This window comes from Amblyomma americanum, chromosome 8, assembly GCF_052857255.1.
Source record: "Amblyomma americanum isolate KBUSLIRL-KWMA chromosome 8, ASM5285725v1, whole genome shotgun sequence".
Lineage (NCBI taxonomy): Eukaryota > Metazoa > Arthropoda > Arachnida > Ixodida > Ixodidae > Amblyomma > Amblyomma americanum.
The window spans coordinates 53,884,151-53,911,235 of record NC_135504.1 but is presented as its reverse complement, the minus strand read 5'-3'; the positions used below and the strand labels follow the sequence as shown (position 1 = coordinate 53,911,235).

At 44.5% G+C, this 27,085-nt stretch overlaps 1 protein-coding gene across 1 annotated transcript; it reads right to left on the bottom strand.

The window, feature by feature from the left end:
* Positions 1 to 560: 560 nt before the first annotated feature.
* On the bottom strand, positions 561 to 26,553 carry LOC144100333 (uncharacterized). The gene is made up of 10 exons (XM_077633309.1): positions 26,430 to 26,553; positions 22,985 to 23,031; positions 21,303 to 21,341; positions 19,979 to 20,014; positions 14,728 to 14,821; positions 12,852 to 12,997; positions 11,072 to 11,119; positions 8,007 to 8,042; positions 2,183 to 2,315; positions 561 to 698 (listed from the first exon to the last, which is right to left on the bottom strand). The coding sequence occupies exons 1-10, from the start codon at positions 26,485 to 26,487 to the stop codon at positions 691 to 693; spliced, it is 645 nt and encodes a 214-aa protein (XP_077489435.1). The 5' UTR covers positions 26,488 to 26,553; the 3' UTR covers positions 561 to 690.
* Between the last annotated feature and the right edge of the window lie 532 nt (positions 26,554 to 27,085).

Sequence of the window (27,085 nt, the reverse complement as noted above, 5' to 3'; positions counted from 1 at the left end):
ACCTTCGAATTTTAGTGTTTTTGTTTTTGTCTTATAAGCTGCTCTTTTTTGTTTTGAGGTATATACCGGGTGTTTCAGGGAAGCCTAATTTTTAAAAATAGTTTTCGAGGTAAAGAGAACAATTTTTCGGCACAGTAAAAACAATGTTGGCAGATGCAATAGCCGGTAATAGTTAAAAGTTAGCGACTAGAATTTACCTATTTAATTTACTAGTCAACATGATTCGACTGTTTATTGACGCCCGGTAATTCTGGTGCTACCATGCCGCGAAAATGATTCTCTTTACCTCGAAAGCCTATTTGTTAACATTATTGACAGGCTTCCTAGAAACGCCTGGTAAATTTACGTCGGTGCTGCTGTGTATTTTGATTGAATTTTTTATTAGTCGTTAGTTGGAAGTTGTGCTACATGTTTCTTCTTGCTTTGTTCTTGTTACCGTGCACTTAACCGTGATTATAGTGAAACCGGAAGCGCAAAAGGAAAATAAGGCGTTGAAGCACTTGCTTTTAATGATTGTATATTAAACGAAACATTGCAGGAACAGTATCAGATATCCACAATGCCGTCGAGTCTTCTTGAATAGCATATTGTTGGCCAGTCCAGAGCGCGAGTAAATTCAGTAAAGTGTTGCCGTCACAATTCTCACAGTAACATCCTGTACTGCACGCTCCGGATGGCAGGAACGTTCCTTTAGGGGCCTGAAAAAGGGAAGAGGAGGATTGTTAGGATACACGCTTTGTGTGGCTTCCTAGAAACGTGTCTATGTCCTTTGTGTGCCCAGCTGCATTGGACATTACCAACTAACGTCCTCTGTCGGCCGTCAGTAGCGAGCAGCGCGTAACGAAACGGGAATATGTACATTTCTAATCTGCCGAAAACTGGAGTGTGTGGTCAGATTTTGCCCACAGGTGTTGCTACTAATGGCATACTCTTCCTTTTAGCTGCAGAATGTCACTTGTTAAGCGCTTCCGGCGCGCGGGCTGACATTTCTCGCTGCCACAAGAAATCAGTGGGCGGCACCAAACGCTAAAAATTCCTGCGAGAATTTTTTATGCCGAGCCCCGTGAATCCCGTGGTTGCAATCCACGAGCTAGCACAATTTGTACATAATTTCTGCGCCTATATTCTGGTGGAATTGCCGCTATTTTTGTGCGGCTGTTCAGCAGTATCTTCCTTCATGGTTAACTATTATTGGTAGCAGGTACTGACTGTGGCCACTAATGTGTCAATTCTCTATTTTCCGCGATTTGTATATATAGCGTTTTCCTCTATTCTGGTTTCTTTTCTTCTCTCTCTGTTCGAAGAAATGGTGAACACAAATATAAATTTATCCCTATATTGGTTTATCACGTCGTTCTTCAGACTAAGATAGTGCTGGGAATAACAGCGCTGCGACGAGGGACAAAGAAAGAAGAAGACAATAGGACCGGCGCGTACTCACAACTGAAAATTTATGAGAATATTTTGCATGTTTTTCTAATAAACTTTCAGTTGTTATTCAGCGCCGGTCTGTTGTCTTCTTCTTTCTTTGTCCCCCCACAAGGTTTTTTTCTGAAGGAAGCTGGGAAGACGCGTAAATAAAAGTACTATGCTGAGTACAAACAAAATTTAAGCTTTGCCATATATAGATGGAGATGCTACCAGATTTAGCTTTTCTGAAACGAATGTTGCCGATCTGTTAGCAAGCCACGGCATGCGCTGGGCGTTGGAAACTATTGGCTGGTGCTGTAGACTTAGTGCTGCCGTAATATCTACGGATAGGTGAGAACACGGCAGTTCAAGGAGCAATGCCCTCTGTAGTTCATACAGCCACACGTTTCCATTCGGTATATGTGTAGCGAGTTCCTACAGTTAATTTAGGTTGAGGTGTACTTTATTCTGTGACTATATATGTGCAGTGCGTGTCCCCCTAACGGCGTGATTGCGATTGCTGCGTCGTGCTTGCTGTCAATGTTTGCAATAGGCGTGTTGCTGAATTAAACTAATACCAATTAGACAGACCTCAAGTGTATTTCATTCAACTAGAACTGAATTCAATTGGATAGGAATAATAGCACTGGCGCATGGAATTAGGGAACAATGAAGTATGACGAACCATCGTTTGACAGCATATCTGGCATTGAAGATATTGAAGGCATATGTGCCTTCAAAACGTCATCATCGGCGCGGAGCCCATACTTACAATTGAGAGCGCCTCTGAGGAGGAACGATACGATGTTGACGAAAGGAATCGGTTGAAATAGTGCAGCGACAGCGCAGCCCAGACCATTGAGCAGGGTGCCGGGATTGGTGCCCAACAGCGTCGTCAGGAGGCACTGCGATCAGAGAAAGATTAAAGCGGGAAAAAGATTGCTTATTTAATGTTTTGATTCATGTGTACACACTTTGGTCCAACCTATCAGCACCTATTGAGCGGCTTTCGGATTAATACATTGCAATAAAATAAAGAGCAAGCGCAATAATACAACCCGTATTCGCCCATCCTTAAAATCGTACTACAAGCAGAGGTTCCTTTATCTTCTTAATTGACCTGGTGCATGGACTTTCATACTAAATATGCAAGCAACCTTATAGTTAGACATGGAACGCAAGCACTTCGAAAAGTGCGGATAGCACTGTGGTGATAAATGTAGCTCGTTAAAGCTCAATAAATAGTGAAACCGTTAAAAGTGACGGTTATTGAACTTCGAACGTGCAGGGAAGTGCCTTCAAAGCAACCTGGCGTAAATCAATCTGGAGCAGTGACAACACTGCTTAATATATTCTCGTCGTATGAGTTGCAGTCCGAACATCCTTTAGTAGGAACATGCGGGGCAGTTCCTGAGCATGGTCACGAGACGTGCAGCAAACTTCAGCGTTTCTGTTCAAGCGCCACATGTCATTTCCAACTGCTTAAATAAACACAAACACGCAAGAAGGGCGGGCACTGAATGAAAGCTGCACAAAACTGAGGAAACATGCAAAGAAACCATTTTCCATAACAGTACGGAGTTATGGGTAAAAAATGTGCGATTCCGGACCAGGGCGGTCGACGACGCGGCTTCTCTGGACCATGCTTGGGTTCTTAGTAACTAGCGTCACTTATCGGCGCAAGACCTGTCAGGGTTCAAAACTAAGTCTAAGCAGCTTTCAGGCAAGGAATTGTGTTGCACAGAAGTCTTCACCGAAACTTTGTCGCCAGCGCTAGAACACGTTCCTTTGGCGGCGATTGTAGTGGAGCGTATTTTGATTCTGCTGCCTCCAGATTTGCAGACGTGCTAGCTGATGGGCTTGCTCAGCATGTTCGGCAAAGTTCTCAGCGTCGAAATCCGTTTGTTCATCGCTTGGGCAAGATAGCATTGCGTCTAGCATCGTCCGAACGGCCCTGCCGTAGAGAAGGCCAAACGAACTGAAACGCGTCTTTAGCTGAACTGCCGTATCGTAGGCAAACATGACTCACGGGGGAGTCAGGTCATAATTCTTGTGTTTCGCTTCGACATACATCGACAGCATGGCGGTGGTTGACTCTTCGAGTCTGTCCGTAAACAAACACGTCTACGAGTGGTAAGCGGTCGTTCTGAGGTAAGTCATGTCAGGTGAAAAACTTCGGCTGTCAATGGCGAGTCCCTCAGCGGAGAACCGCGCGGAACGACCATCTGTCGAATGAAACGTGTGACTTCAGACGCGGTGGAACAAGGTTGCGCCTTTGCCTCTATATAGCGAGTCATAAAATGAGTGGCGACGGTATTGCGCTGTTACGATCAGAGGATAAAGTGAAGGGTTCTAGGAAGTCCATGCTGATTTGACGCAATGGTAAACTAGGTGGTTCAGTAAGTTTAAGGAACACGCGCAAGCTTGAATGGCGGGGCGTTCTGGCGTTGACAGTGGGGGCGGCTTTGGACGTAGCGTTTCAGAGTAATGGCAAGTCGGGACAAAAATAACATTTGTCTTATTCTAGCAAGTGCTCGCGGTGAGCCGAAGTGGCGAGAAGTGAGTACATCCTGGCAAGCGGAAAGCATTTCCTCTCGAAATGCTTTTGATACCACGAGAAGGTAAGGTCTGCAAATTGAGCTTGAGCGATTCTTATAAAGAACGCCGCTTCTCAGACAAAACGAGGGGAGGCCTCGATAGAACCTACAAGGAATGGATGCGCTTTGGGCCTGCAAATAATCAAATGTAGCTTTGGGGTGGCTCGATGTTCAGTGCCTAGATCAAAGAACGTGATGGAGCCAAGACAACCGCTGTCTTTGGAGTCGTTGCTGTGAAAGTCGATGGGTGCGCGTGACAGCGCGTCGGCAACTACGTGCTTATGGCCCGATTTGTACAATATGATGAGATCAAACCTTCGCAGGCGGAGGCTTCAAGGTGCCAAGGGTCCAGACGAGTCTCGAATAAGGTGACACAGAGATACATACGGACGGCAGCATCGTCGCTGTTGGAGCTGTGCTCGTACGACGCCAACAGTGTTTCGAAAGAAACATAACAGACGCAAACCGCACTCTTTCGCATGCTGAAGCGCATTATTCCTCCATGGAAAAGGACTGCGTCGCATTCGTACGGGCAGCAGCAAAGCTCCGGACTTGTGTGTTTGGGCGCACTTGCAATAATGACCACTGTCCAAAACTCCTTGTGGTGGGTGGCCAATGTTCCAGACCAGTCTAGACGCTTAACCTAACCTATCCTAGCCTAACCTAACCTAACCTAAGGCTCTGCCTACAGCGGTTCGATCTCACAATGGTGGAATCATGGAGCGAATTGCTGAGTGGGGCGTACCGTACAATTTCAGGAGCTCATCACGCACCTGAGGACAGCCGAGTCCTTTATTGGAGGAGGCGGCTTTCGGCAGCATAATTAATATTCTTGATCGGTTTAAGCAAACGTTTCATCCCTAACACAAGCGATATTTTCACTAATCTCACAAATCGCCACAATTTGTCAGGTTAAATTTTTGTACGATTCACTTCTCTCCTTGTTCTTGCGAAACGTCTGCCGAGGAAACACTATGTGGCAAAGGGCTGCTTCAACATTTATTGCGTTTCTACGTTTATACTACATGTAGAGACATGGTGATATAATTTTTTACTTTGAGAGCACAAATTTGCTGCTTTGAATTTTTGCGATGCAAGTGTCGTAGACATGTCTGCACTGGGAAAAAATCACTAATCGCGAAAACATTTCCTCTTCCTGAATGATTCTACTAGTGGAACAAAATAAACGCGGCATTAAAGTAAGCAAAACTTCCCCAAATAAATCGATGCATAAAATGACCAAGAAGCGAAAAACGATTAAGAACAACAATGCAGATTCGACTACCACATTTACTTCTGCTGAAGGAACAATGGTGGTGTTGCTTCAAGCCCTTTTGAAGGCACTGCTTCTTGGCTGTTTCTTTCTGCGCATGACCTTGACTTCATCTTGTGATAGTGGGGAGTTGCGTTCTAGCAACGACGTTCGAAGAATTTGACTGCACACTGATGACATCCATTGATCGATCCACTTTCAGCACTCGCGCTTTCACGAAGATAGAACAGCTCGAGTCCACGTTTTTAACACCCTCTGCGGTAAATTCACTCGAAGCAGCCTGTAGAGAAGTCTTATAGGTATTGGCTGTTGGCGACTTTCGCGTACGGCTGCTATAACTGTGGGTCGTTTTATATTTATTTTTAAAGGAGTATCGGTCGGTGGTAACAGTAGTCCAAACCCAAAACTAGCGCTACCTCTATTTATAGCTCTACCAAAACAATATAATTCAAGCCGATCGAGCTTAGCGCAGCCAACCGACCGCAATAGTAGAAGCCACTTCACAGCCTTCGCTGCAGAAACCGCCGGTTTCTACAAGCAACCACACAGAAGACCAACGTCGACGTGTGGCGATCACAGGGCGAGGCCTTGAAACTTTTGGTCTTTCTATCTCTGTTTCAGAGGAGTAGGGAAACAAGGTGAGGAGTGGGAAACCAAGCTTACCGCCGAGCCACAAAGTTATCAATGCACAAAAAAACACCGATTTTTCTTTCCTTTCAAGATATACAGCGTGCACTGCCGCGGGTGACAAGCCAAATTATTTCGGAGTAGCTGCCTGTAGTTTTCCGCAAGGAAACTTGATGACCGCACAGAAAACGAGTCACATGAATGGACACCCAAAATTCGTGATTTCAAAGCCACGTCCCTCTTGGTCGCAACTGTGTCGCTTCGGATGCACTGCTCCTGGTCAGAAAAGGAAGTGAAATGCGCATGAGGAGAGTACATGCTGGACCTCTGCTGAAGGGTTTGGTCACTGGTGATTGCCTCTTCCAGGAACTCCGCGATAGTTTTTGGCGGACTGCGCACAAGTCCAGCACAAAGTAATTACTTTCGGAAGCGGTTGAGGCGGCGCGACTTCCTTTCTTCTGGCATCCTGGAGTCAGCGCATTTGAAAGAAAAAAACCTGTCATTTCTTCTACGAACGTGGCGACGCTATCGTTGGGCAGCTGAACATGCATCTGGAGAGTGCGTTCAAACCGTTCGCGCCAATTAGCGCGGCTTAGGTCTCTAGTACGCAAAGCTGGAAGTCGCGTCACGAGGAAAAACGCCTCTTTGTTATTGAACCAGATGCGAGCAGCATCCTGACTGAAGTACACATTACGCAACTTGGCAGCATCGTAGTACTGCTCCAACGCTGCTACTGGTTCGTAATGCGTCAGCCAGTGGACTACATCGTCAAAGATTTACCAGTAGAATGTCTTGGAAGCCGTCGCGGTGGCTGAGTGGTTATGGCGCTCGGCTGCTGGCCGGAAAGCCGCGGGTTCGATCCCGGCCGCGGCGGTCGAATTTCGATGGAGGCGAAATTCTAGAGGCCCGTGTACTGTGCGATGTCAGTGCACGTTAAAGAACTCCTCATGGTCAAAATTTACGAAGCCCTTCACTACGGCGTCTCTCATAACCTGAGTCGCTTTGGGACCTTAAACCCCCATAAACCAAGAATGTCTTGGGAACCCGCGGATTCTGCGGTGTGATATAGATAGGCGAACTTTCTACGGGGTCGGTAGTGGCCGTTGCCGTGAATGCTGCTGATCGGTGAAACTCGAACAGGTAGGCTACGGTGGCCGCGCCTTGCCGGGTGGCTGGTGTCACGGCTGGCGTTAGGAGTGTGTTGCATGGTGTGCGTAGGCAAGGGCACTATCCAGCACCTTCACCACATTTGTCGCGGCAGTAGTCGCAATAAGAATAAGCATGAACGCTAGAAGCATTTCCAGAGTATGGTAATGAGAGACCTACTCAGCAACCGAACTTCAGTGCCTTCCCTTTAGCGCCCAGCTAGCTTTATCGAGGAATAAAAATTACCATCACTCAGAAGAAATTGAGGTCGGTGATAAAGAAAAGTTTATTTCATTTTCATCCATTCTTGCGGTTCACTTGCTTTTCTAAAGAATTTTTTTTGCTTCTTTTCTGGTAAAGTGCCACAAAGGAAAAGTTGAGCTAATGCAAGCTTGCCCTTTTAACTCCGTAACGCCCTGCGTATCACTTTTCATGTAGGATGCAGAAATAATATTAATTTTTATGTCAGCTGGCACAGCAACATGGATTGCTAAAATGCGCGACGAAATAATCGTTTGCTAAATGATTATAATAGCAGGGTGAAAAGGTCACCTGCTACAAATGCAGGCCTCCTTGCAAATAAATTGATGGAAAAATTAATCCTCAATACAAAGCAGCCCAAAATTCTCGCGTCGTAACGCAGTACTGACAGGGGAGGAGGCAGTTTTGAATTCAAAGTAGGCTCATCTGATATGCACCCAGATTGTTTTCGTTAATCATTCTGAAATCTTCGAAATTACCAACTTTCATTATGCTATTTTTTTATCAATGCTCCCATTTTGTTGCACTCGGCAACTTCAATCCGTCGTTTTCAGTGCCTCACTTTTCAAAGCTTCACCGCGAAATTCTGGAAAAGCAGGCGGTGAGAATGTGGCCTCAATGGCATTTCGTAATAGTCTTTAGGGATTTTCCGATTGACCACACCTTTTAACAGTCAAAATAGGGGTACTCACCGTCACAGTGTTGATCAGATTCATCACGAGTCTATCCTGGAAAACGAATACAAAACTCGCGTGAGTAAATGCACCACGATAGAAACGGATGGTCAGGTTATATTTTTTTCTTGTAGGCTCTCACACACATAACACGATAACAGACGAGACCACGGCCTCTTTAAGCGTTAGAAATGTATACCAAAGAATAAAATACGAAGAGAGGGCGGCGGTGTTTAATAATAAAGTGCGGTGGGATAACCAATCATTAGTACAGGAAGAAGAAATTATAGCCCCTTGTTTCCAGGGTACGACTGAGTGATTAGCGCTACCTGGTGCATGAAATGACTGACTCAGTGATGACGCCACGCATTACTGGAACTGGTACTGAACTGTCACTAACAACCATAAACTCCTCAGTAGCCTATGAATGACAGGGCGGATTCGTTGCTGAAAGGAAGCGTACTTTTATTCGTGGTATACGGGTCAGAGGCTCCGGTTCTAAAATGATTGCCCAATTTGGCCTTTGCCGGACGGTGGAGACCAGAGTATAGCGAACCGGCAGTTGTGTATCGCTTCGCTGCGAGCTCTCCTGCGTACCTGGGGTACGTGAACAGGACCGTGGCACCGACGGCAAGGCGGAACCGTTAGAACTACGCTAATACAGATAGCAGTGTTGCAAGGATATGGAGAGGTCGTGGCATGATTTTTGGGAAGCCGGATCGGAAATTACCGCGACCTAAGGACTGCAACGCCGGTTGCGGTCATTGCTAATAGCGTGCGAACAAGATGGTCTCCAGAGCCACTAGACTTTCGTCACTCTATTATTTTAGACTTCGGTATTAGAACAGCTTATGGCTGCTACCTTTTGCTTCCTCTATACAACCAACTATATATCAAACACAGCTAGGAACCATAGCGCCAAGGACAGCAGTCAAGAGGCCCAGCAATGACAGTACATGTCCAGGCGGCCATCTACACTTTCAGTGCTTATCTTGTGCCACAGTGGAATTCAATTAAAAACAGCAGAAGAGAGAAACGAAGATAAGAAGCTTTTTCCTTCTTTTAAGCATTCTCGCCATCCATCATTACATAGCCTGTTGTGCCCTGAGGCAATAAATATCGCTTTCAAAATAAAAAACTAACACACACACAAGCACACGCACACACACACACCACGCCCGCGCCCCCCCTTCCCCACACACACACGCACACGCACGCACGCACGCACGCACGCACACACACACACACACACACACACACACACACACACACACACACACACACACACACACACACACACACACACGCACGCACGCACGCACGCACGCACACACGCACGCACGCACGCGCACACACACACACACACACACACACACACACACACACACACACACACACACACACACACACACACACACACACACACACACACACACACACACACACACACACACACACACACACACACACACACACACACACACACACACACACACACACACACACACACACACACACACACACACACACACACACACACACACACACACACACACACGCACGCACGCACGCACGCACGCACGCACGCACGCACGCACACACGCACGCACGCACGCGCACACACACACACACACACACACACACACACACACACACACACACACACACACACACACACACACACACACAAGGACGATGTTGCTACTTCTAGGTCTTCGTTCCTTTCTGCTGCTGCTTTTAATTGATCATGTACCAATCAGGTTAGCATTCCACATTATTAACAGTGGAACTGCAATCCCTTTTGGATGGATAGTTCTATGGGTCTATTCTAAGCTGCTTTCAAAAAAGGTCGGGGCAGTCTTCTTTCTCGCCCTTTGTTTCCGCCGTACTAGGCATCATCCGAGCAAATATAACAATTTTCGAAGAACTCGCAGATACCGCCGCACTGTGTGACCTGCAACGCGCCAGCGGCGACCATCGTGATATATATATATATATATATATATATATATATATATATATATATATATATATATATATATATATATATATATATATATATATATATATATATATATATATATATATATATATATATATATATATATATATATATATATATATATAGAAAGAGCCTACTGCTTCCACCAGTACAAAGATGCATAATTTCAGCGCCAGTGAGCTACCCCTGGTTCGTAAAAGAACCATCGATCACAGCTAGGGTGTTGCAAGTTACACTGAACGCAGCTCGATTGGAATGTCCAGCTGTGGAGCTGATTCGCCGTCGGCGGTGCGTGTTCGATCAGTGCTGCTTAGCTTAATTTTCTCTTCAGCATGTCTGCATAGTCTACTACAGAAATTAGCACATATAGGTAGTTAAGCTGCGCAATTTTCTTTACTGCGCTAATAATTTTTGGCACTCTGTCATTTATACCCAGCAATTCTGGACAAAAGCGTTTTTGAACGTGATGCCTTTATGAACGCACTTTTTCATACGATGTAAGATTCCACTATCACAATTAACATACCTAAAGATCACCCGACGGCAGTCTTGTATTTTTTTCTATTAACGTTTTTGCTATCGTCAAAAGCGTTCCCTATTGGTTTTCTATGGGAGTCTTAACTGTTCGATGCGACCAATAGAAACACTTTAAAATAAAGATTTTGCTACATATAAGAAGAATGGACCATTACTTTCAGCATTAGAGTAAAAGTTACAATTTGTCCGTATTTGATCGCTCATTACGAGCATAATGCATACCTATGATGTCATTTGCACTGCTAAAGGGTAAAGAATAGTCCATTTATAATTAAAGAATTTTATGTTGCAGGTTGAAATAAGTAGAACGCGAGTACTTCGCACTTGATAGCGAATTTCCGAATTTCGACTACCTGAGCCTGCCAGCTACGCACCGAAATTTTTATAAGGTAGCATTTTGACTTCACCTTAATTGTACATTGCCAGCATGGTTGCCATCGTACCGGCGACGTCGTGTTCATAGGTATAAAAACAACATAAGCCCTGAGTCACTGCAGAAGGTCACAAAGCGAAGGATGCGAAAAGAACCAATGATGGTGCTTACCGTTGCGATCGCTCCGTTCTGGCAAAGCAGGAGGGTTTGATTGACGCACTGAAAAATCAGCAAAGAATTTCGGGCAATGAGAGCGTGCGTACGGCATGCTTTTCATGCCCAGGGCGCGTTGGCGTTACGAATCAGTGCTTTTAACCCTTTAACCACTAAACACGAGCTGTACTCGTCATTTGAGATCGTACCATTAACGCTAATGACGAGTCACACTCGTCCGGCCTGGTGTTTCCCTGCTCCTAACGCCATAGAGGAGTTACGGTCGGCAGTTGTGTTGGTTGCAATTTTCAACACTAGAGGGTGGTAGTTGTCTGTGGAAAACTCCTTTCACTCTTTAGCATACGTTTTAAGCCTGGCAGCAGTAGTTTTCACCAAAATTGCCGAAAAAAAATGGTGATTTAGTACGTTTCTCGGGAAATAATTTGACGCTAAAGGGCTAAGGAGGAAATAGTTTCTAAAAATCAGTACACACGAAATGTTTTCTTGTTCATCCCGCGTGCTGTTATGGTGACAAGTGATTTCAAACAACTACAGTCATAAGATTTTTGGTTGCTTGTTTTCACTGTAATGATGCGGACGGCATTGCTATGAATGAATCAGCACCTATTCTTCGCTTGAAACAACTAAAATATTTACGACTGAGTTTTTTCTCCGCTTTTTTTATTTCGGGTTCAACAGCCGACTGATGGCTGCGAGATCAAAGGTCGACATAGGTTACATGAGGCATCGAGGACTGTTATGCAATATCTGTCTTGTCGCTTTAATTCGCTGTAACACTTACGCCAACCTGTCTCAAGAGCAGACAGAATCTCATCGATGAGAGGAGAAGCGATTTTACTGCAGTTTTTCAAGTGTCACATGACCTACACTTCAATCTGACGTAGTAGCAACCATCCGGCCCCTGAAACTGAAACAGCATGAAAGGTGAAATTGAATTATGAATTATTCAACACTCGTAGGCGAATACCACGCCGTGTTCCATGTGTTCTGATGTCTAGCGCACCATTACAGAAAAGAAAAATCATGCGACCGAAGTATGGTGATAAATTGTTTGTATAAATGGGTGCACGGGACATGTTTATCACGACGATCCCACGTGACGTTAGGGGCTACTGATTTTAGGGAAAAATGGCTTATAAACCAGACTGCATGCTGCATGTTACCGTGCGCACGCCGCGTGGTGTTAATGGATCACTGATTTAAAGCAAGCAAGAATTTGTAAGAATGCGCTCAGGTGGAATATTTACCTCGCCTATCCTGCGCGGTGGCAACGGGTGTATGCTTTTGAAGAAGACATGGTTTATAACAATTAGAGCGCATACTATATTTAGTGTGCTCATCCGATGTGGTGTTAAAGAGCGACTGCTTTTACGGCAGGAAAAGTTTCCAAAAGTGAGTGCATACAGTTATCTGGCGTGGTGTGAAGAGGACTCAGTCCGTAGCGAAGCAATATTTTGTAGCAGTGAGGTCGTGGTCTTTTCCATAGCATTTATGAAAAGATAGTTCTCAAACGGGCTTGCATACGCCATGTTAACAATGACATTGAACGATTGTGGTGAGGAGCCACTGTTTTTAATCAGATAATAGGCTCGAAAAGTTAAGGTATACAGCATAAACTACTGCTCCAGTGTCGGATGGAGCAAGGGGGCATCTTGCTTTTCGTGCGGACAAAATGTGTGAGTAAACTGGCAGACAAGGAGGTTTGGAGTAACTAGTAGTGGACTTACGTGCCGCTTAAGGAATGCAAAAAAGGAAGAAGAAAATAAAAGCAACTCACTCTTCCGATGTTCAGGGTGTCTGGCAGCGTGATGGATATAGGGGCTGTGCAGGTGGCGTTTGCATTCAGCAGTGTGGTACATCCGGCCGTGCCGGTGATGACGCAGAGAGGAAGCAGCACGAGATTCACGAATGGAATCAGGAAACCTGCAGGATATTTTTCTCAAAGGTTTACGCATTATCGGGACTGGCCTGCTTCCGACTGCAAACGAAAATGTCCGCGTGAGGGTCACAGACAAAATTGTGCCGACGTTTCCGCGTAATCATTAAAAGTGCCATCCACGACAGCGCGTAACGAATAAATATTAACATATCACCGCTGTGGCATGTAAATAGAGCAGAGGTCTCCCAAAAAAACACAGGTTTTTCTCTAGAGAAAAAATGCTCAAGCTGAAAGCTGGATGTGGCGGCATATCTAACGCGCTTGTGCACTGCTATGCATGACGATCTTGTGACGCATAGGTTGGCTGCCAGCGCCTCGTGATTTATTTGAGATAACACTTCGAATGAGGTGAAAGAGTACAGTTAGTGGCTGGGGGCTGTCTCCTTATAGGGGTGGCTGAGGTGGAAAATGATAAGGAAAAGCGGTGAAAAAAAAGGAAGAAAGGAAGCCCTGTGGTGTCGCAAGACACGGCCAGCAATTTCATTCATACTCTCTCGCTACGTATCGCACGATATGCAAATTAATAAGTACCGATGACCTTTACTCGGCTCTTAAAAAAAGAAAGGAAAGGTTGAATCGACTGCTCACGTAATGTAACACGAGATTCAGCGTCTGCTTTGTATGCAAGAGCAAGTGGAGAAAAAAAAAACTACATCGACGAAGATACTGCTTAACACGAGCAGTTAAGAGAAAACTTTGGAGTGGCGTTCGCCTCATTGAGATGCGCAGGGCTGCCAGCGATGTCCCGGGCACGGCAGGCCAGGAGAAATTACTGCCCGCGCAATGGGACATACGAGGAGTTTTCCCAGGAAACTGGAGTTAGGTGGCGGATGGGTGGTCAGCGACTGCTAGCGGATTCCCAGATCATGAGCTAGAGGGTGAAGGGCATGACCTCCTCTCCGCAAAAAAACACAGAGAAGAGAGACGGAGAGAGAGAGAACTTTAGAAAATTACTCTGGTGAACCGTCCAGCACGTCTACCAGTGTTTCGCTTACACGCTATGAACAGGCGGTATTGTGGAAGGTAGTGACAGGTATTCGGGTCAGGGAACTCCCCAAACAGCCTGCGTTCTCTGAGAAACTTGCTGGCAATTTTTGAGTAATAATAGTGTTGTGAGGAAACACATCCTGTGCTTAATTAATTGGTAGCCCTGGGCAGCACCTGCCCATGTGCAGAAGCTGAGGAAAGCCATCAAAAATGAAATATGACTAGAAAATGAAGTACACAGGAGGGCACTTATATATGCTGGGCTGTTCGGGATGGTTGCCTCTAAAAAGTATGGGCCTGTGGTCTCACATCCGTGCCCTTTTTTTAAAAAAAAGTGTAATATGTCGCTAGCAGTTTGAATAAGCTGACGATTAAAAATTTCATTACATGTACGATATGTCACGCCATTTCTACGAGGCCCAGTGTGGAACAATCAGACAGTAAAATGTGACTGAGGCAACCGCGATGGCTGAGTGTTTATGGCGCTCGGCTGCTGGTCCGAAAGACGCGGGTTCGATCCCGGCCGCGGTGGTCGAGTTTCGATGGAGGCGAAATTCTAGAGGCCCGTGTGCTGTGCGATGTCAGTGCACGTTAAAGAACCCAAGGTGGTCGAAATTTCCTGAGCCCTTCACTACGGCGTCCCTCATAGCCTGGGTCGCTTCGGGACGTTAAACCTTCATGAATCCATACACCCATAAAATGTGATCGAAATTTTTGACTGACTTACCAAAGCCCGCGAGGTTCAGGACAAGTGAGATGATTTGGAACAGAGCAGCGATGGCTCCAGCGACGCTGGTACTGGTCAGGGCGGTGATCAGGCACTGTGGTTGGTGAAAGAACATTCCGAGCGTGTATCTTCCTGCATTGTCTAAATTCTCATCTTATCATCATGATTTTGCAGTGTCTTGAAAGCAACCTAAATGCCTCTAAAGGCGTTGATACGAAAATTTTCAAACCTTTTAATCGCGTGGCTTTGATCGAGATAATAGAAAGAATATACAAGAAACACCATGCACGCTCCTGTCTACTCACGCAAACATACAAGAGTTTGCAAAGTGCGCAACCAATATACTTGTACAAATAGTAGACAAGAAATACAACAAAGGAAAGCAGGAAAAGAGCGGCGAGCATTGAAGCGAAGTCAGAAACGATGTAAATGCGAAGTTGTAGATGTAAAATCTACAAACCCCGAATGCAAGGCTGAATTGCAGCGCTGACTGCCCGCTTTGATAATGCCGAAATGCTGGCGTAAATAAATAATCTATTGTTTTATGGGGTCAAAGATACGCGTGGTGAGTCGGGGCTATATTCCGGAAAAATAATCATCGAGCATTGCAGTCACCATTAACTCTTTCTATCGAGCCTCGCGACATCGAGCGTGCCCATTGTCTTGGTGCGTTTTCGAGGGAAAAACTTTCCTATTATCGTCAGAATAGCGCTGGATCTTCTGTTAAGTTGTAAATTTAAAGGTACAGGCTAAAGAGACTGCGAGGATTGTATGCCAACACCCGTATTTCGCGTAAGCGCCTCTACGAATATAAGAACAATCATGGCATCACCTTCAAACTGTGTTATGACAGACTAATACTAAAGATCATCATCATCAGCGGCCTGATTACGACCTCTGCAGGGCTGAGGACTCTCCCATGTCTCTCCACTTAACCCTGTCCTGTGCCAGCTGCAGGTACCATATCTCCGCAAAACTTCTTACTATCAATCACCCGCCTAAACTTCTGCCGCCCACTGCTACACTTGCCTTCTCTTGTAATCCACTCCGATATCATTAACGACCAGCGGTTATCTTGCCTTCGCATTACATGCCCTGCCCAAGCCCATTTCTTCCTTTTGATTTCGACTAGGATGTCATTAACCCGCATTTGTTCCCTCACCCACTGCCCGCTTCCGGTCTCTTAACGTTACACCTATCATTTTCCTTTCCATGGCTAGCTGCGAATTCCTTAACATAAGCTGAACCATTTTTGTTAGCCTCCTCGTTTCTGCCCCGTAGGGGAGTACCCGTAAGATACAGGTGTTGTATACTTTTCTCTTGAGGGATACTGGCCAACTGTCATTCATGATCTGAGAGAATTTGCAAATGCGCTCCACCCCATTCTTATTCTTTTAGTTATTTCACACTCTTGATCCGGATGTGCGGTCCTAAGTAGACGTATTCCCTTACAACTTCCAACACCTCGCTGCCAATTGCAATCTCTTCCTCCGTTTCGAGATTGCTCAATATTATTCTTGTTTTCTTCATATTAATTTTTACAAGCTTTACCCTGCCTGTCTATCTAACTAATCCCAGTATAAACTCCTCCCTGCCTGTCTGTCAAGTCCCTCACGAACGCCTAAATATGAAACAGTCACGCATAAATGTGCGTCCCTTAGTTATGAACTGGCTACAAGTTTTCCTAACTGATCGCTATCAAATCGTTCATGCTAACTCATACTCGTCATGCCTGTCCCCTGTCTCTTATGGCGTTCCCTAGGGTATCGTCTCAGGAACTCTTTCATTTCTTAGCTACATAAATCATTTACTCTCTTACATCAGATGTAATGTCCTGTTATACCTGTTATACTTGTAGCACAGGCAAAGGCTCTTTTAATTTATTTTTTTCTTTTCATGCCTGAGCGTAATATATGTTTGTTGACGACTGTGTTATCTAGCACCAAAGAATAATCCATCTCGAATCACCATCCTCCAAGGAGATCTTGCTCGTGTCGAAGAGTGGTGTACACTTGGCTCATTTAGCTAAATGGTACAAAAACGTCACCTTTTTCTTCCCATCGCCGGGCAACCTCTACGATGCTGCCTGTACTAATACCAATATTGCTGTAAAGTTAGTGGACCCTACAACTATTTTGGTATTAACTTAAGTAGAGATTTAACCTGGTCGAGTCATGTTCACCACATAAGTAATTCAGCAAGTCAAGTTCCAAGTTAATTGCTTCGTTACCTTTCCTTAGTGCCCCGTTCCATAAAACTGCTTGCTTACCCAACATTTAAGCGCTCAAAACTTGAGCTAGCATATGCCGCGTATAATCCCTACTATGCTATCCTTATCATCATGCTCCGATCCGTCGAGAACCGCGCTGCCAAATTCATTTTCTCGGACTATTGTTATCATATTGATGTTACGGCACTAAAATGTCAGCTCCATATCTATACACTTGTCTGCGGTCGCAAAATGACCCGGTTTTGCTTTGCTTCTTAGATTTTTTAACACCTTCAACGACGACACTGCCCCTATCCCACCGTCAGTGTCGGTGGTTGGTGAAGAGGACTTGGGGGAGGGGAAGTGATAGGTATGAAGCGTTATTTACAGTTTCTGCTGCCGGTAGGGTGGCCACCCTTGCGGACAATATACATGGTGCTTGAAATGGGGCTACACCAAGCCCACCTGCCCTAAATCCCGACATTGTATGGCAATTAATTTGGTTCTCTCTCTCTCGCCCCTATCACACGCGCTCATGTATTTCTCGTGGCTGTCATCCAAATGCCGCTTGTGCGGAAAAGAACGCACAGAAACATGTCTGGTATTCATAAGACAATCTGGTCTTATGCTAATACCCTTCTTTCGTCAGCCAACCCCTCATGTATTCTACCCTGTGTACCTCTGGTGAAAAATAAAGGAATAAAGAAATAAAAGCAGACTGCAGAAGCGACAGAAGAAATGCAGTGAGTGAAGTAATTGAGGCCTATAGCCAGATTCCTGCACCGGATAAAATAAATGGTTTCAGGGGAGTAGGCATGGCGTACTTTATGCGCTGGACTTCCAACGAGACTAATTACTGATGGCGCTATGCTCTCTCTGAACGATTTTTAAGGCCGATGAAGATAAAAAGGAGAAGTGAGTTTCTTTTAAGACGAGTTAATGACACACATAAGATAGATATATGTTCTTGAAGCAACAATGTATAGGAACTTGAAGATCTTTCCTTTCCATGTCAACACGTAAGGTGAAAGCGCAGACGCACATAGTGAAAAATATGATACCGAACATAATGAAGCTGATTTGTAGAACTCGAAGGATGGTTTGTTAACAAATCGTGGTTGCATATTGTGCGTTGATACGCAGCATGACATTGCAATGCGACGTTAAAAGCAGCGCACTTGTACAATATTTCTTGTGTACCTTTAACTGCTGAAGTGAGAAGTACTCAGGAGATATACGGCAGAGTTTGATGGCGACACTCATTTTGATCTGATGTTTTTTTCGGTCTACAGTCATTGATGTGGACCCAAAAGGAGTCATTAAAATCTGGTATAGTCGGATTCAACTTAAGCCTGCAGTGAAGCTTCGTTCACATTCAGGACCGTCGCACAGAATTCATCCACGACAAAAAATTTGTCAATTGTTAAAACTTTTCTTGATACCTAAACAACAAGTGAATCGCAATTAAAGTGTTACAAGTTCTAGAGTATTGACACCTGTTTTTTTCATAAAATTAGGCATTAAAAGGCTGATTTAGTTTGATTTGTGAGTAGCTAGCGGAGTGATAGAGTACCTAGGCCACGGAACCGTGGCCCAATGTTAAAAAGTTCTGTTTTTTTTTAAATTGTACCCTATTACTGTATATGCACTTGCTGCCGCGCACAGTGACTAACGTCCTAGCAACGCTGCAACACAAATCACGAAAACAACGTGTCCGCCCTCATCATATTATGAACCACTAGTGGCGACTGCGCAAAGCGTGCAACACAACATAGCCTTGTGCGTATGCGTGTCTCTTAAATAACATTAAAATTCTGGAAACACAAAGGAACGGTGCTGCCTAAACAAGCCGCAGGTCTCTTATTGTAAACCACACATCATCCGGAGGGATAAATATGCCGCTTCAAATAAGTGTAAATTTAATAAAAAACGTCCTCTTAAAAAAAAAAATAAGTGTACTCTGATGACGCAATATCTTGAGCTTTTTTGGGGGTTATTTTCAGACGAGGTACAGAAAAAAGGGGGGGGGGGCTTGCAGTGGTTGCGAACGTTCCTTTTACTAACTCTCTCTGATTGATGTTTATTAATTTTGAAATACTGTTAAAGAGTGGTTTTGCCAGGTAATGCAATGGCCCGCGTTTAGAAAGGGCACAAGGTCTATCTGTCGCGTAGCCACGTAGAATGGACTAAAAGATATCATGAATGTTGCCTCAAGAAGCGCACTGATAGTATGAATTAAGGTTTATTGCGAGAATGAAACCCCTTGCTCTGTGTTCAGATACTGTGCGCCAACATAATAACGGCTTCTACGTTTGGTCATGGAGCTGTTTATACTTACACAGGGGCGTCTTATAATCTGGCATTCATTCAAGACATAGTTGCCAATGTACCATTGGGCAGCGCTTAAATAATTAAGCAATGAAATGAACTTCACTCGTACTTAAGCATAGGCAGTAAAACAGGGGAAAGAGCTAATGGAACGAAAATAGAAATAAGTCAAGAACAGTCACAGAAATACATGAAATCAAGGCATTCATCGTTTTTGCGATGGTGGGAACACAATCTTCTATAGCTGGCATGACATTTAGCAGAACACGCTGCGAATGGACTGTAGCAAACAATTAAACTAAGTACGGCAGAACTGGCGGCGTTATGCAAAAAGTACGAACAAGCTCAAGTCAAAAGAAGTAATCGCCAGAATCAAAGCGCTTAATTCGTCGACCCTTTTAAAATATACGGTCTGCTATAATTTGTACATATTATATTGCAGTTCCAAATTTTCGATAGCTTCTATTTTTCAAGATATATATCCCCAATATCACCAGGGTCCTCTTAAGCTAGAAGTCATATTTGTTACGATTAAGGGAATAACGTTTTGTTTCTCAGTCTCAACACCTTATGAAACGGCGCGTATTTAGGGGTGTTTGTGAATGCAGAACCAGCAGTGAAACAGTGCTTGTTTTTTGGTGAACTAAAGCATTTGTTACTAAAGCATTTGTTTTCTACTCCCTAAAACAGAGGTGTAAAAAAAAATTGCCTTACCGTAACCAGTTTCGTCAGGGCTGTCACAATTCCGGTCTACTCCGCAGCATGAAAAGAAAACGATTTAAATGGTTAGTAGTCGCGCTGTTTGGTCAATCGTGCTAATAATATTATTGAATACATATCTAAATAATTTGGTCTTTCATCAGCAGGATAAATGTTTAACATTTGCTTACTCATGTCACAAAACGTCAGCGCAAGCTATGCAAGCAGGTAACGCATATTTATGCTTATTATTTTGTATGGTGCTTGAAAGATGAATTAAGTGATAAGTGGTTATAAACATCGGAACGATTTCGCACCGCTGCGCTAGCAAACAAACGGTGGTTACTGTTTAGAAGCGAATGCAGCTCACAGTTCGCGGAGCAGAAATTTGTTCGATAAATAGTTGCTCAAAGCTAAGCTTTCTGAAATACTGACTGAAAACTGTTTGGACCTCTGTGTTGCCTAAACATTGCAGTACTAATTTTCTCGCACCTTTTGTTGATGACGGAAGCAGAGCAGAAGAGCGCGGACGAAGTATAAAAAACAAATCGGCCTCATTGTGTTGAGCTCTCCAGCCCCTCGGAGAAGGGTGTAAATAAACACCAAAGTACGTACCCACTACGGAACAATATCTTCCTGAGACCCAAGGTGTAGACGGTATCACCGTTTATTTTGAGACGCCGAAGATGTAATAACCAGGGCACCAGAACATGGCTGCAATATATTTTGCAGTATTTTGAATGCGTGGATGTGCGCTTTAAGATATCCAGTATAGAAAAATAATAAAACGGTTGAAGTACAGAACAAAGTACACCCTCTGCTGGCACGAATGTGCCTTTTTGTGTGGTGGTTCCACTGTTCAGAGCGGCAATAAGTGCTCAAAAATTGCGTTACTGCCCTAGAAATGCACTAAACCTGCTTGATTGCTTTTGTTTTTCACAGTCACCGTAAAGTGTGTTTGCACTCGCTCTCCTCTTTTTGACAGCTTCCACAAATGTCGAGAGAAAAGGTATGGCTTTTCAACCTATCCACTAGATAGCAGAACGAGTTTTAATAAGTAGCAGGGTAAAAGAGTTTTTACAATACTAAATCTTGTTTTTTGTCTGCAGCGCCTGTGATTGCGTTGCACATTAAATTGTTCATTAATGTTATCATTCGCGGTTTTCGCAGGCCTAGTGATTTACTACAGGTTCTTTGTTTAATTCTGGAGTGAGACTTTTCAGAAGTCTATTTGCATGTCAGTTGGGAGCACTTCAGTTCGGTGGAGTGGAGGACGCACTTGTGACTGTGCGTGAGATGTGGTTTATTACACTGAAACAAAGGAACAGCAGTATCTTACCACAGGTGAAGAACATAGGCTCAGGGAGGTTCCAAAGCACTGTAAATGAAAACAATGCGCCCTTAACATTGATTTTGAGTCATTCCCTAAAATATACAGCGTAGTTTGTTGTCTCAAACTACAGGTTTCTTAAAAGTAACACAAGCTTCTTCGTGGAGACAGGCTGCAATGTATCTTAAGAAACTACGCAGCAATGTATGAATATCTGAAATTTAGGTGACTGGCTATATACAGCTTAAATGAGGAGAATGAGGTCGCCAGGCTGGCAGTGAACAAGAGAAATAAATTGCCAAGTGCCTACGCCGGCTTCACAGCGTAGTAAATTCAGCTAAAGCTGTCGCTGTGCTGCTCTCTGTATTTTGCTAATGCCTAAAAACTGTAAGCCTAAAACCTACATACATTGTGGCAACCTGCCCTCCCACAACAATCGCAGTGGGCGCACCGCCACGTGCCTGGCGCTGGTGACGTGTTAGCACGTGACCTCACTTGAATAGATGTTTACGGTCTAGAATGAGTATTCACCAGGAAGGGCTTCATACAAGAGGTTTTGTTGTAAGAAATTGGGTTGCTAAATGAAGGAATAAATTGGCCTCTACTCAGTGCAGGAATTCACCGCATTGTTCCAGTGTACATTGTACAGTTGGAGTGCTTGGTGAAGCCTGGATTTAGTTGAAGAAATTGATCTTACAGGCGACATTTAGGAAACGCGTCATCACGAATGATATCGCCAGGTTTTAATTACCAGGGTGCGGTCGCTACGTATCAACGACTTCATCGTACTCTTAAAGGAAAGGAACAGATTTAGTGGAATAACATTAGTTCGAAGTTTTTCCCGCTTACTAAGCAAATTCCAAAGCAGTCTTTAACCTGCAGGAATGCAATAGCCGAAACGCCAAGAGGCGATCAGTTAGACCTTGTTCACGAGCAAGCCCGATGGCTGATAAGATTGTCAACGACCATGTAAAACACTTAAAAGTCCATTTTTCCGTGCACTGCGGAGGTCGTTGAGCAGCGAAAGTTACGCGGGTGGCACCGTGAATGGTTAGCGCTCTCGGCTATTGAGCCGGAGGACCAGGGTTGAAACCCGGCCGCGGTGGCCACTTTTCAAAGGAGGCGAAACGCAAAAGGCACCCGTAAGGTCTCCGATGTTAGCGCACGTTAAAAGAGCCCCAGGGGCAGTATTCTATAAGCTGTGCATTTTCCGTTGTCCATATCACGTCCATTCGGTCATCGGTCAGTGGCCACCCAGATATACCCGCGGCTTTCAAGTGCCTCGGGCAAGCGACTCGACCAATGGGTGGTTGGCGACCGGACCTTGCCATTGGCTGAAATTGGATGCAGTAGACAGCCAATGGTGAGGTACATCGCAGCACTCAGTGAACAGCAGTCGACCGGGCCTATCCGCTGGCTGCCATTGGCTGCGATATGCAGCCAATGGTAAGGTCCGGGAGCCGACTGCCCCATGGCCGGGTCGGTTCTCTCAGACGCTTAAAACGCGCGGATATAACCGGGTGGCCAATGACAGAGGATTGAATGGACTCGAAATGGACAGTGTAAAACGGACTGCTTATAGAATACGGCCACGCGTGCTGAAAACTAATCCGGAGCTCTGTGCAACGGCGTGCCTCATAGCCTGTGTGTCAGGTCTGGGCGTTAAAATCCGCAGTTTACGGTTTACATACCGTGCCGAGGTTCAGAATGCCCGGAAGGGTGATATTGAGGCAGGTGGCTGGAAATAAGAAAATACGGAACGTTAGAAGGCGGTTTTCGCTAGAAAAGTACTTGCCGTAAGTCAAGCACGAGTCGCCCGGAAAGCATGCTTAATCGTTAGATCGGAATTAGGCCCAGTGGTTACCTAGGCCGGAGGCGTGTTGTTGAAATGATTGCCGATATAGGAAAGACCCGTTTGCTGTGCTTCTACTAGGTGCGGAGCAGATTACTCGGATAATGAGGAATCATGTAAATTGCTTCCATGGTGCGCATCTGCTGCAGTTAAAAAAGTTTTGGAGGAAAAGTTTTTTTTAATTCTCATCTTTTAGTAAATCTAGAAGTGATTTAAGCCTCTTCATTTACTGGGGGAGAGGACGCGAGCGGCGCGTTCGTATTTACCACTTCGGTGCAGAATACCAGGGTGACGACCAGAATGCAGGCATGCATGTGGGGACAAAATTAAACGGAGCACGCTATCGCCTTCTAGCATATTTCCCTTGTTTCCTGATTGAAACTCTCCGCCATTGCGTATGTATGCTGGTAAGGGATCCCAGTGTGATCCTGGACTAACAATGCTTCATCATTTTTGATAGGAAAGGCGTGATGGATCATAGAACGGAATCGCATGCCCCGTTTGCTTATGTTTGCTGCAGCTGTACATGAAATGTGCAAAGGCTCTGAATTATGCTGACGTCCAAAACAGTGGAAGTGCCTCGCTGAACTGGTCCAAACGAATGGACTGACTGACTGATGTTGCTGAAAGCAAGTAGGAAAAGGAAAGAACACGGACCTGCCTACTGGCTCAAGCCGAGCCACGCTCGCTGCCGCGTGCTTAAATGATAGGAGGGAAAGATATATAGAAAAGGCGCCGCGCGCTAATAGGTACGCGTAGGCCCCGGGCAGATCCCGGAGGCAGTGCAATACCGGGCCGACCCGTGCCAGAGTGCGTCTAGCACTGTTTTAGAGGGAGTCGTGCATTGGTTACTAAGTGTTCTGTTTCTAAATGTTCGAAATGTCGCTAAACAGAACAGACAAAGGTCTGTTCTGTTCACGACATATCTAGTTAGAAAATATTACAAATAAACAGTTAATGCGGGAGGATTTTCCACATTAAGTCAAAGACTTTTACACGTTGCTTTCCGTAAGGAATGCCTTTTGGGGCTATGTTTTTGCAATATGCTACTTTTGCTCTTGACATATCATTGTAGTTTTTATTATGCACAGCGTCGTAGACCCCTTAACCTGAAGGCAGTAGAGATTAAAAGAAGGAGGCAGCAGATGTGCGTGTCCTTTCTTCCTGCACATTTTCGTCTTTTTCCTGATCTCCGCGCAATAAAAATCTTCATCATGAGCCTAAATACCTTCGCTCTAATACATAGACTCTCCCATATCGCTCCAATAAGCCGTGTCCTGAGCAAGCTGCGGCCTGCTTATCGCTGCAAACTTCACCCGCCCTCTGCTTCACTTGGCTTCTCTTGGAATCCATTCCGTTAGCCTTAGGAACGATCGATTATCCTGCCGTCGCATTACAAGTCCTGCGCGTGCCCATTTCTGCTTCTTGATTTCAACTATAATATCATCAACTAGCGTTTGTACCATGAACCCATTTTGCTTTGTTCGTGTCTCCTAACTTCGCAGCTACCTGTTTCGTTACCGTAGCTCGCAGCGCTGTCCTAAACTTTATTTCAAGCCCTTTCGTTAGCCTCAAAGTTTGCGTCCCATTGGTGAGCTCTGTCGATATAAAATGGCTGTATGTTTTCTTGTTGAGGTACTTTTGCATAATTCGTATTACTAATTCCTCTACTTGCCAAGCATATCTGATCTCTTTACGATGCTTTTAGAAAGAACGAAAGTGCGAAATACACAATGGTGCAAGACAACAAAGACGGGACGAGCGCTATGTATACGCATAACTTTGTATATGCATAACCAACTAGCCCAACTTTTCGTTATTAAAAAGGCAAAGGCCTTCAACAAGGAAGCTGTCGCACGTCAGGATACAGGAATCCTGTGTTACCTAACCGAGGATCAACTGAATTCAGGCGGTGAGCCGTAAGCTAGCTGGAAAAGGCGATAAAATATTCTAGTGGTAATAAAGAAAATTCCTCTGTTGTTGCGGCCCCAAATCTGCCCGAAAAGAAGAAACTCGTGTGCAACACTTTGGGCAAAAATTTTAAATTTTGGAAAATTGAAATGTCTGTTATGAAAATATTGAAGGTAGTAGTCCATCCTTCCGATGTGTAGCAAAATCTTTCTATCAAAATTTTTCCAACCGCTAGCATGGAGCAGTTAAGACTGCCGTAGAAAGGTAATGGCGGACGCTTTTGATGACTGCAAAAACGCTAATAACAAAAAAATGCAAGCCTCTCAACGACGGGAGATATGCGGATATATTGATTTTTATAGCGAAAACTTACAATATAGGAAAAAATTGCGTTCATAAACTCTTTCTGCTTCCATATTGCTTGGTGTGTTCCTCAGCGACGTCATTTTCTATGATACTTCGTGGTCGCCGCCTTAACAACAGGATGGTTGTGCTGTCAATACTGAAAAATTGTCGTGGGGACAACCGGGAACAATTACAGTATTCTCCACGCTTTCCCAAGGCGTAGGCTTAACAGACGTTTTAGCACGTTCTGTTGAGCCCATTTCTGAGAGAAGACTACTGAGGCTCGTGTATGAATTTCATTCTAAAGACTATCTCACAGAAAAGGAAAGCAGGATACGTGTAGGGCAGAGAGAAAGCTTCACTTTTATTGTTGTCTTGAGGCGTACAAACATGCCCTACATTGTCGGACAAAATACTGAACATTTCAAAATTGTAAGATATTCTTATGAAAATATTGAAGGTAATGGTCTATTTTGCTGATATGTAGCAAAATCTTTCTTTTAAAGTGTTTCCATCGGCCGCATTAAGTATTTAGGACTTCCATAGAAAACCAATGGGGAACATTTTTATCGACAGAAAAACGTTAATAGAAAAAAATAGGAGTGCTTTTGATTGATCTGCGGATATATTGATCGTTATTGTGAAGTCTTAGATTACATGAAAAAACTGCGTCATAAACAGTTTCCTGATAAAAAATGATTTTGTACAAAATATTTGGGTATGTATGATGAAATGTTCCGGCAGTAAGCACATCCGATGTCTAAGAACCCTCCTCGTCCATGAACTACATAAAGCCATGACAATAATCTGACGTTTAGAGCTGCCCTACAAATGCTATGTACAGGATTATTTCAATTGGGGATCGTGCCAGAGCCCCAGGTGGTCAAAGTTTCCGAAACCCTTCACTTCGGCGCCCTTCACAGCCTGAGTCGCTTTGGGACGTTAAACCCCCACAAACCATAAGCGAGAAAGTATTCCAAAAGCAAAAAAAGCGTAAATACAGCATCGCAGCCTCAAAATTATCTCACGGGTCGCGGCGAAGGCAGTGGGCGTCAAGAGAGCCAGGACGAGGAGGAATGGAGCCATGGCTGCAGGAACTTTGTTGATGTGGGCGTATTCGTCTATGGACTTCAGCAGCACCACGGCAGGGTGATGTTTATTAGGGTGGCGACCAGGCCCGTACTTATACCGCTGAACTTCAGCGCACGCGCCTCCAATCAAGTTTAAACAAAGAAATGCAGGGCAACACGTGGCGAGTACGAATTTGAGATGTTTCGTGCTATTTTCGGTCTATTTTGCGTGTTAACCCCTGCTCAGTTGTTCCGGAAAACTGTCAGAGCCGGCAATTTCACTTGCAAATATCGAGTGAAATTTTTACATTCATAGTTTATTTTTTATTTTCCTGCGCGGGTCTGCAGATGAACCAGTCCTGATTGTGTGCAGCTTTTACGTACAGATCCGGAAGCCAGAAGAAGAATAAGAAAAAGGGTATCCTTATGCATGGTGTCCCTTTGTGTGAAATACGTGCTGTACAAACACGTACAAACTGTAATTTCACATTGCCGTAGCGTGTCCTTGCTATATTAAAATTTATTTTTCACGCCCCAAGTCTTGCTGCAATTTTTTTTTAACTGGCTACAGCATTGTTAAAGCAAGGGAGCGCAAAATGGTTGAGTTCCCCAAT

Coding starts and splice junctions, on each gene's coding strand:
- LOC144100333 (XM_077633309.1), bottom strand. CDS start 26,487: ATGGCTCCATTCCTCCTCGTCCTGGCTCTCTTGACGCCCACTGCCTTC. Junction 23,032..26,429: donor CACTGCCTTCGCCGCGACCC/GTGAGATAATTT, acceptor TCTTATTTCCAG/CCACCTGCCTCAATATCACC. Junction 2,316..8,006: donor ATCTGATCAACACTGTGACG/GTGAGTACCCCT, acceptor CTCTGATCGCAG/TGCCTCCTGACGACGCTGTT.